At 38.7% G+C, this 11,330-nt stretch overlaps 2 protein-coding genes across 2 annotated transcripts in view; one reads left to right on the top strand and one right to left on the bottom strand.

Annotated features, from left to right (window-relative positions):
- LOC132990158 (uncharacterized) overlaps positions 1–11,330 on the top strand; it is a 411,085-nt gene that overhangs the window by 78,461 nt on the left and 321,294 nt on the right. The window lies entirely within an intron of this gene.
- Positions 1,606–10,400, bottom strand: fkbp1ab (FKBP prolyl isomerase 1Ab). The gene is made up of 5 exons (XM_061057319.1): positions 10,245–10,400; positions 10,033–10,080; positions 5,911–6,023; positions 4,582–4,738; positions 1,606–3,073 (listed from the first exon to the last, which is right to left on the bottom strand). Exons 1-4 carry the CDS (start codon positions 10,279–10,281, stop codon positions 4,610–4,612), a joined length of 327 nt encoding a protein of 108 aa, XP_060913302.1. The 5' UTR covers positions 10,282–10,400; the 3' UTR covers positions 1,606–3,073; positions 4,582–4,609.

The following is an 11,330-nucleotide window of genomic DNA, read 5'->3' as shown; positions in this document are numbered from 1 at the left end:
TATCTATGCCAAACCCTATACATCATTGCTTAATCCACTAATCACCAACTAGGCTAATTAAAAACTAATTATAACCTACTCTTAAAAAAACGATTGAGTTAATTGTTTCTTTTTCACAGGTTCCCCATTCATTCTGCATCTGTTTCCTTGTTGCTACTCAGCATGTTATGTTACATCTGTCTCCATCACTTGTGTAGCTTAAGCAGTTGTGACATAGATTAATGGCAACAAGCAAATACTAAAAATGAAAATATAGATGTAACAAATGAAACATAAACATGGATCTCTTGGTTCTATGCAGTTGGAGGCGTCTCACTGGCATGCTTGGCTCCCCTTCTCCCCTTAGATGGAAAGATCAGTGCAGAACAAGACAGATTTTTTTATGAATGATTAGCTTTATCTTATGATGAAATGTTTCTCTCATAATGGATAAGGACTCCTCAGGACTGGAGGACAATACCCTGCAGCAGCTACAGACAAGGGGGGACTCAGCCCACCCAAACGTGGGTCTTACTCACGCAATCAAAAGTTGATGGCAAAAGTAAAAGTTTGATTAGTCAATTGAAAAATAGATTTAAAAAATGCAGGTACAATTTCCAGCTTGTGTAGGGGTGCAGCCTACATTTGCCTTGAGCCCACCCCTTGTTGACGTTGTTTTCAGACACCTGCTGTCCTCCTGACAATGTTATTCTATAGCTGCTCCACAGTCACCCTTCAAAGAAAACATGGCCCTTCAATAGTGCAAATGAATGTACCCTTAAGAAGGGTACAGTGTATTGTATGTATTGAGAACTGCTAATAGAAGCACCTTTAAAACAATACCTCTGCAGCATTATGTGATTCTATGGGGACATAAAGTTAATGAGGAAAAGTGAAGGTAGCCAAACCTGAAACTCTTACTCCATAAAAAAAATCAACTCAAACTTTTCAGTTATGTACTGTAAGCATGTCAAGTAGGAGCCTTTCAGTGTGGATTATTTGGATTTATTTGCTCCTTTAATCCTTTTGTATTACTGTACAGTGAAATCTTAGGATTTAGTGAGAATTGCAAATCGTAAAATTATTAAATGTTCATTGTTACACTTCAGCATTGTACTTTGATAAAACCTAAGCAATCTAACGAGATGGATAGAAAATGATTGGTCAACATGAAAACCAGAGAAAGAGATCAGTTTGTTGGAGGGGCTCTTAAAGCGACAGGGTCCAGTTTACAACCAGGGACAGAGTGGCTAACTATTTTGTGAACCAATAGAAAAAATATATGTTTATATAATGATATTCTTTGCCAAGGAATCATTTCAGTATGTAGTTATTGTGCAGATGGCAGCTTGATTTACAAATAGATATATAAGACTGGTGTTTTGGCATTACTGCTTTTGGTGTTTCATCCCATACATGTTCAGGGTGGATGACAGCACACAACAGCTCAAATCAACACACATGCAGGAGAATGTTAACATTATCAGGCTTTGAAAAGTCATCCTGTTGTAAAGACTGAAACCAAAATCATTCCATTCATAAAGAAGTTCAGATTTAAAGCATGTAAAAATCGAATTTGTTACAGCTGTGGTGATCAAATAGCAAAAAGAAAAACGTCCATCAGGATTTGGAGAGTACTTCTTTTATTTTAAATATGTCATCATTGGTTTAGCCTGCATACAGTAACGTATCAGCAAATTACTACACAGTACAAAGGTGGACTAATGCCACACCAGTTGCAGCTTTTCCAGTATGTAACATCGACAGCAGAGGTCAATATCTGACAGCCAGGACTGCATATTCCTTCATTTAAACTCCATTTAAAACTATTCATTTGAGATACAAAATCACTAGGATGCCTGTGGGTCAGTGTGTTTTTTTTGTTTTTTTTTACTACCACAGCACAGACTTCAGTTAGGCAGTGTGGTACTTTACTGACACTGGTAAAACAAACAAACAAAAGAATAACATCATCATCATTGATTATACATTAGCTTTGTTGACTCTCAGAGATATAAAGATGGCATCTGAAAAATACGATTGTAGTCGTTACACAAAATAAGGTTAGGGGGAAAGTCACAGTTTGATTGGTTCTTTAACCCCCTTTCTTCTAATTTTCAAGCACTTCCTATTTTTTTTCCAAGAAAGAAACAAAAAATCAAATTGTTGTGCGTTAACACAAATCCTGTATTTGCACTGTTCGACCTGTGTATGGCTTTAAATGGCGTTTAAAGACTGATTGAGAAAAAGAACATAATAAAGACACAACTCTTTGCAAAGCTTTCAACATGTACATGTACATACTAGGGTTTCCATCAGGCCAGGAGCATGCAGACAGTGCAAGGTAGTAACCATGTGTCTGGTTAGAATACTTAGGCACACATTAGAACTATCCATAACTGTGATTGGTTCTTTTTTTTGGAGCCAATTACCCCTGTCCAGCTCACACTGCTATGAAGAGAGTATATGAAAAAGAAAACACAGTGGTACTATATATCATCACACTTCCTGTGTAACAGCGATAAGGCCTCCCATGACTGGATGTTTCACAACAGGAAGCCACTAAATGTAACACTAAACCTCATTGCTATAACAGAAACTCATTTCATATGCTGTGATTTGAAGCTGTATAGGGATACAAATGTGTGCTTTTCATTTCTTTTTTTTGTTTCTGTAATATAACAAGCACCAAGTCTCAAAAATCATAAAGTTAGTTCACATGGACTCAGAAGAGATAAATGTCCCTGCTAGTGGTTTCATTGGTATTTTTGTACTTTTCAGTAAAACCATGCACAACCAACACACCAAAAACAAAAACAACACAAATAAAAGTCAGTAAAGAGAGAAGGAAAGAGCAATTCAAAAAAAAAAGAAAACTCAAGATTAAGAACATGGAGGTTTTGTAAGGTCATGGCCCGGAGTCTTAAAAGGAAGAATATGATGGAAAAATATAATTCACTCAGTCACAGAGACAAAAGAACACAAACTGTCATAGTCTGATGAAATAAGTAGTGGAACTAAAGACTCAAGCTTCTTATAGAATCAAGTGCAGACTCTCCTAGCTTCTCTCCAGGTCACTCAGGTAGGAAGTCACCTGTGAAGACAAAAATATGGACAATTCAGGATTAAACACACATTTTGGTGATTTGACATTTACAGTGCTTTTCTCATCTTCTGACTGCTCAAAGCACTTTTACACTACATGTCATCCATCCGCACCACATTCAAACAAAGATGGCAGAGGATGCCATGTCAAGTGGCCATCAGTATTAACTAATCACATTCATACAAATTCAAATACACTTAAGACAGGAGGACTGCTGGAGTCAGAATATTACCACCAACTTTCCAGTTTTTAGCTCACTGCAAACCACTGAATGTTTATGTTTGATTTATTTAGGAAGATTTAATGTGCTGTAGGAGCAGCTCAGATCAAGAACACAAGTAAACCTCTTTCTTTAGTTCCCCTCGTCTGGGGCCGTTTGATCATACACTCACAAAAAATGACACACAATACTCACTGTTCTTACGTCAACTTTTAACATAAAACAGCGCTGCTATTACCATGGCAACAGTGCAAGTTAAACGAAACGGGCAACATTAACTGTGAACGCGAGTAGGAAAGAATTACACCGAAGTCCCGTTACATAACATAACAGGTCATGTTGAACCCACGTGTTAGGGATGTTTTAGTAAATTTACATTGGTCACCTCATTCAAGTGTGAGACAAGGTCACATAACTAGTTTGTTTGAGCTTTTTTCAGAGCTACAAAGGCCAGATTTCAAAAGGGCTCCTGCTAGAAAAGGCCACATTCATTGTGATGAAGTCCAAACAAGTGTCCCTGAAGGGTATTATATGAAACAATTATAAAACGCTCAGCAGTAGGTCATGATGAAAGACCTGGCCATTCAAGCACAGCAAATAATTCAGTTTCAAATCAAATGATTCATCTATTCAGCACTGGATTCTCCTTGAAAAAGTCAGAAAAAACTTTTTTCTCATTTTGAGTCTGAACGCCTTCAACTGTCATTGCTAACTTTTAGTTCTACACAAATGAAGCAACATTTTAGCATTCAGACTTACTACAAAGTGTAACAATGTAATGTAATACACACTAGAATGCTAAAATTAAGAACCATACTGTAAAATGATGTGCCGGTACTGGACAAAAAAAGAAAGCTAGCTGTTAGGACAAAAACTGAAGCCAAGCTAACCAATATGACTGAGCAGTATAGAAATGTGGTTTCTACCCAGACATAAAAACATCTGCTGTCTCCTGTCCATTGTTATTCCATCAAATACAACACAGTGAAGAGTTAATGGATTTCTTTGCTAGCTAGTTTCAACAGAGTAAAAAAGAGAACCTTGGACAGCTAGTATGATTTTCAAGCTGTGATTTACCATGCTAGCATGATGGCTATTAGCTTGCAAGCTAAAGTACTTCACCAGATAACCCTGTGGCCCTAGGAGTAATATGGTCACCTTTCAATAGCTATTTCACATTGATGTGATGCAGAAAGTAATTATGAAGAAAAATGGATTTGCAGCACTAAAAAACCAACAATAACAGGCAAATCGTTTATTGTTGCAGAATACTTACACAAAACAAAAAGCACCCATGATTTTCTTCATTCCAAACCGAGCAGCTCTACGTCAAAGATGAGGGTGGCATTAGGAGGAATGATGCCCGGGTGGCCTTTGTTTCCATAAGCGTAGTCAGGTGAGCAGGTCAGCTTGGCCCTTTGACCAACACTCATCTGGAGGAAGAAGGAGGCCGACGATACCAACCACAGGAGGGAGACAGAAACAACAGGGGTTGTTTAGCAAAGCTAGTATAAGATTACACCATAGCTCCGTCTCTCTGCACTCTAAATCGTATCAGTATATCATAAAGCACAGGGGGAGTGAAAGCATCCCTCTTTACAGTAAAGCTTCATTATTAAATTCCAAGGCCCCATTATGTTTTTGCCAGATCATGATTTGTAGTTTAAAGCACTCTGTCAATTAACAGTGGGCCGGAACAAGCTGGTAACAATCTGAAAAAAAAAGTAAAAATGGTAAATGGAGCTTATACACACCTACCCACTGATGGCAGAGGCTATCAGAAGTAACAAATCCCATTCATACACATGTATATAATACCGACAAAGCAGCAGGAGCAATTCAGTGTCTTGCCCAAGGACCCATCGGACATGTGGCTGCAGGAGCTAGGGATTAAACCCCCAACCTTCTGTTTGAGGGAAGACTGACTCTACCAGCTGAGCCACAGCCGCCCCCTGGCAGTGGCTAAATGACCTGACCTGATCTGTCCTTTTTGGGGGTTTTAACTCTATCAACACTAAATTTGGTACACAGCATCTACAAAAACCTCCAGGGAATTTCAACATTTTGGTACCCACTCTCTGGGGGAAAGTGTTGAGTATAAAGTCAGATGTCGAGCAAACCTAATCAAACTGAGTGGAAATACGCTGCACAACGGCCTTAAAATACAAAGTTCAGTTCACATTTAATAAAGAAAGAAAGTGGGTCCAAGTGGGGACATTTTTCAGTGTGCAATGTAATCATCAGACATTTACATGCAATATTGTTTATTTAATTAGTATGTATGTTTATACAGTATTTACTATTAATGAGAATACCTGAAGTCATTTTGATTAGTATTATGAAGCCTAAAAGCTGCTTACTGCATATACTGAACATCTATAGGACTTGCAGCACCAATCAGCAGCCACCTCATCTTAATGCTGCACAGCAGGGTGGATAGATTATAGAGCTGTGTCTGTGCTGGACTTGTCCTCTGTTTGGGGTGTTAAAGGGAACCTCGGTGAGTAAAAGCTTGATAACTGCAGTCAATGATGCTTGCAGAATTAGTTTCATTACAACGTAAACATTTAGATTCATTCAAAGACTGACTCATACAAAAGGGTACCTGCACTACACCCTCTTCCCAGCCTCGGATCACTTCCTGCTTTCCAATCTTGAACCTGAAGGGCTTGTCCCTGTCGCGAGATGAGTCGAATTTACGTCCGTCTGTCAGGGAGCCTGCCAAGAGATGATGGAGAGAGACACAGAGTCAGAAAGAAAGTGAAGCATCTGCATATGCAGGACCTTATCATGTAGGCAAAAACCACCTCTGCATATTTACACCATAGGAGTAAGACTTGGTACATTTTTGCAGCAGGCTTTAAAGAAAGAACAATATGCATAATGATACAGTACTCCAGTGATTTTCTTTTAATCATTGGAAAAAAATAGTTGCTATAAATGGTTAACAAATAAATATCTGTAGCATCCCGGTTGTAGCTGTCAGGATTACAGACTGGGCTCTCTGTATCACACACTGATGAATTTTTGAAGATCTGGGCACAATGTTTCCTGCTGTCTAAACAAGTTATCAAATCGTTTAGTACTGAACTGACAGCTGAGCTGTGATTAGCTCTAAAGCCAGATTAGACAGATTGACAAGGCATTTTGAGAGTGAGTAATAATTATCTGGATCATGATTATTTATAATTATCAGTATTAATTTAACTTGGCCGCTGTAACTGATATTTTTACTTATTTTCAAGACAACTAAATGATGTCCAAAGAACTTGAACCCTGTACATCTAGTGCACGACCCGATTCCTTTAAAAGAAAAAAGAAGCACTCAAGTCTGTTTCCTTGGGATTTTTTTAATGTGTTTGTTAATGAACTATGTAGAGGGAAAACTTCCCAGATTAATCCAGGGCCAATTTAACTCCTGGAATTGAAGGAGGGAAGCGATAAAATATGACCTGCTTGAGTGTTTACATTTCTAAAACTTTTCTTGGTGCCCCCTCGAGATAGTGTTCTTTCAATTTTCAGCCTTTAACTCAAGCCATTGGGCAGTGCTTGCCGAAACTGGTCGAATGTTATCTCTATTTAAAGTCCCCATGAAATTAAAATGACATTTTCCTGCTTTTAATTGAGTGTTCCTCTGTTAGATTTATCTGCCAAATATTTTTCAATAAAGCATTATGAGTATTTTCAAAATCAAAATACATGTATTTTCTCTTCCTGTAATGAATGAATGAATCATCTTGCACTCTGGGGCGCTCACAAATATTTCGACCAATTAAACAGATTTGACAAAGCTAACGATCCAATCAAATTGTCCCGCCTTCTATTTTGTGAATGGTTCTATCCCATTTCAGTAGGAAACCAGTCACGACGCTGCAGTTAGATACTCTCCAATTTCTGTTTCGTGGGGACTTTGAAAGGATTAAATCCATCAGAATACAGTTTGTGTAGGATTTCAGATTTGGCATTGAAGGCAAAGAAGGGATTTCAAGGAGCTTCGAAAATACACAATGGGTTTTAGTGTGACAATTAGAAAAACACAAGACTCAGTTCACAGAATGCCACCCCTGCAGGATTATATATATATATATGTATATATATATATATATATAACTGTTATTAGCACTAGCAAGGCAGCGTGTCTGATGGTTTGTTTTGTGAGTGTGCTGTGGGAGAAGGTGCAACATTGCACTTATTGTTGAGCACATCAGGGGGCGGCTGCCAAAATGCAGCCTCTGCTGCAGGCAGTGGTGTGGGTGTCTGGTCCTCCTCTGGACATGTAGAGAGCACACTACTGAAAAGATCTGTAAGAGCTGAATGGTCCTGTTAAAGTATCAAAGCCAATACACCCATTTTCCCATCGTTAACAAACAACACAGGGTTGACATTTTCACACACCAGCCATTTCCTGCAAGCCGAGAGCAGCATATCCATGTTTTGATCTGCACTTGGATGTCTACATTTAAAAAGGCTTGTGTAATGGAATATCCTGTTTCAAGTCACATTTCAAGGCTGCTTTGTAGGCTGACAGGAAGGGGGACCGCCCAGAGAGAAAACCCTGTAGTTTGCATGAGAGGGAAAAAAGAAAAAAAGATGCAGGCTCATGCCTTTCAGAAAAAAATAAAATACTTCACTGTGCAAGGCCCAAATCGGATCTTACTTCTAGTTACGTAATGTTGAAGCAAAGAGGCTTGTATTACAGAGTGAGTTATGTCTGTCTTACCAGGCAGAAAGACTGCGCGCAGCAGTGCTAAACTCAGAACAGGTGCAAACAAATATACAGTCTAGCACACCATGAGGCAAAATCCATCTGATATCCCATTTTAGTTCAGATTCTCCATGTGTTCTAGTATGTGCTGTTTTTAAGTTGTGGTCTCTTTTAGCACATTTCTGGCCATGCTAGCAGCATGTGTGCTAGCAGCATCTGTGAAAGGCAGTGACATCTATGTGTCCTCCACCATCACAGACCGGAAATAAATATCTTTTATTAAAACCGATTGAATTGGTTGCCAAGATATTAAGTCCTGACATTCATTTTCACCCAAGGATGAATCCTAATGTGACTCAATAATTGTTTTTTATAGTGGGTCTATATTTGTGGTTTTGAATCAAGTGTTTTAACAACTATTGGATGGATTGGAGAAATCCTGTGATTTTTTGTTTGTTTGTTGTGATTTGATCAGATCTACAAAATTAGCAAAACAAACTAAATTACACTAACTAATAGTTTGTGTTGAAAGGTAAGTAGCAGGTGTTAGTTTGCTAACATGCTAGACGTAGCTACTGAACCTGCGTGACATTTAAACTGCTGAATAACAACATGCTAGCATTATTAATCACACATGATAGCATTAGCGTTCAGCTTAAAGCAGCACTGTGCCTAAGAACTTCAGTGTGACAATGCTTAACTTGGACTTATGAGGAAAAGTGAAATGAAAGCTGAAATGATCAGCCTCTTCATCTGTTAGTGGATTGACATGTCATCGGCAAATATTTTTAAATAAAAAGTTCAATCATTTCAATCAGCAAAAAAGCAAACATTGGCAGAAATTCTTTGGCCCTTTCTATCCAGAGTGATTATTTGACCTTTTATGACTTTTTTTCAACACAGTCTTGGGTTTTGGACTGTTAATCAGTGAAAAGACATTTTTGGATGTCAGCCTGGACTCTTGGAAACTACATGGGCTCTGCTTTGCTGAGATTCTATGGACCAAACTATGAATTGATTCATCAAATCAATTTCTACATAATTCAGAGTAAAAACAACTATTCATTGCAGTCCTGGTTATACCTACTGTGTTCAAAAACATAGAGGATTTAGTGACACCATACAGAACACTACAAATATTATTGTCGTGTAGGGGGAACATATGACAGGAATAATAGGCTATAGTAGTGAGACATTATTGCTGTCGCACAGACGGTTATAATCGGCTCAACGAAACGCCGCCGCCACCCCCCCCCCCCCCCCCCCCCCCCCAAAAAAAAAAAAAACTCCAACAAAGAGCTAAAAGCGCTGCAAATCAGATGGTATTTAAACCCCGCTGTCTGCTCTGTCTGTCTGGGCCTCTGTGTGAACCCCTACGGCGGAATCCGTCTGCGCCTCCTTTGATTTTTTTTTTTTTTTTTTATTAATTCCCCAGACAAGACAGAATACTACATTAACCACTGATGCTGATGGGACTTAAATGGACCACTCGGGCCAAACTGGAGCGTGCATTATTTTACGCATTGGGGAATCCAGTGAGCTGTCACCATGACATACATACCGCCACTGCTCCTGATATAAACATTATCCTTGGCGAGTGCTGGGAACAAAAAAGAAAATGTGCTTCCAGAGAGTAAAAATGGGGTGAATGAGTTAATTTTTCATGCAGCGCAGTCGGTGACAGACATGCCTCTTTGCCCTACTGAGAAATCATTCATTGCCTGGAAGATTTTAGGGTAAAAAAAATGTCTGCTTTGCATGGTTTAATGCACTCCACTGAATTTCAAAGTGCTCCGGTGTCGCTATAATAACGCTTCTGAGAGGATTTGCAGTTTTTGCTGTGATACTTTGAGGGTTACAATGCCTTGGCTATTTTTCCTATTCGGGTTTAGGAGACAGTTGCTCACAGTCATCACTCCACTTGTACGGCCTTTATGAGTACACATGACCAACTAGAGCAGCTTAATGTGCAGGATGATTTGTTTACGCATGCAGGATAAGAAGTTTCTGATTTAAACTCACCAACATAATGCACCACACACGTCTGTCCTTTTTTGGGGAAAGTCCTTCCTGTGGAGAAACCAAAGAAGCGCTTAATATAACGGGCATACTACGCAATTAAGGCGGTGTTTGGTGTTTCTGCGGTTGTATTAGATATTATGCAAAAAGGGAAGTGCAATTATGCACTTAGTTCAAAAACACAATCATGTTTGGTGTTTGTGGAGTCTTCTTACCGTCGCCCGGGGTTATAGTCTCGATTTCGACTCCCATTTTAGCGGTGTTTTCTGGAGCTGTCCCTGCACCCGGCAACACTCTTCCCTTCCCGCAGTCTGTCTGTCTGCTCCTCCGGCGGATGTTCTCAGCTGTCTGTCTGTCTCTCTCTCTCTGGCTCTCTGCGGGCAAAGCAGCGTCAATTACTCATATGAACGACGACACTTCCGCCTGTGACCTTCGAAATAAAACCCATATAGTCAATTAAAAAAAAACGGTCAAAAATAAAAAATAAAGTCCAAATTAAAAAAAAAAAGTGATGAAATGAAAAATACTTTTTTATCAAGGCCGTATGGATTTAATGTAACTGTTAACACAAGTACACGTTCGGGTAATTTTCACTTAAGGCTGTATTAATACAGGTGACCATAAAAACGCAAATTAAAAAATATATGCTTTTATATATCAGCTCAATAAGAAGCTACAAAATTAAAAGAAAGAAATGCTCAATTTGCAACTTTCCTGTTGAAGCTCTTTTAGTACAGTAGTTCTCAACTGGTCTAGCCTCAGGACCCACCACCAACTCCTTCAAGTAAAATTGCGACTGAATTTCTGATATTTTATTTTCAACCAATCAGATTTGTTCAATGAAGAATTGTGCAGTTTGGACCTCAGACGGTACAAAATGTGACCCAACAAGGAACAAAACAAACATGTTGTAAAAGCGCTTCATAGACTTTTTTGACATATTTTTTCCAGGCACACCTTAATGACCCACTGAAAATGGCTCCGCAACGCACTTTTGGGTCCGGACCCACTAGTTGAGAAACACTGTTTTAGTACAAGTTATAAAAATCCATCTGATAGACAAAGACAAAGGCTACTCAACATATTAAAGGATTGCATGGTAACAATGTCAACTGGTTTAATTATATTATAATTGCTGAATGTTTCCTGTTTAACATTCAACCAATTACAGTGTAAGCAATTACACTTACTTTGGAAACTACATTTTGTAAGTTAAAAAAAGCATTAAGAAATGTGGAATGGGAAAACGCCACAAAGTTTTTAGAGCATTTATGACTCAAAAAGTATGAAACTGTTAAGGT

This window comes from Labrus mixtus, chromosome 15, assembly GCF_963584025.1.
Source record: "Labrus mixtus chromosome 15, fLabMix1.1, whole genome shotgun sequence".
Lineage (NCBI taxonomy): Eukaryota > Metazoa > Chordata > Actinopteri > Labriformes > Labridae > Labrus > Labrus mixtus.
This window is presented reverse-complemented; position numbering and strand designations above follow the sequence as displayed.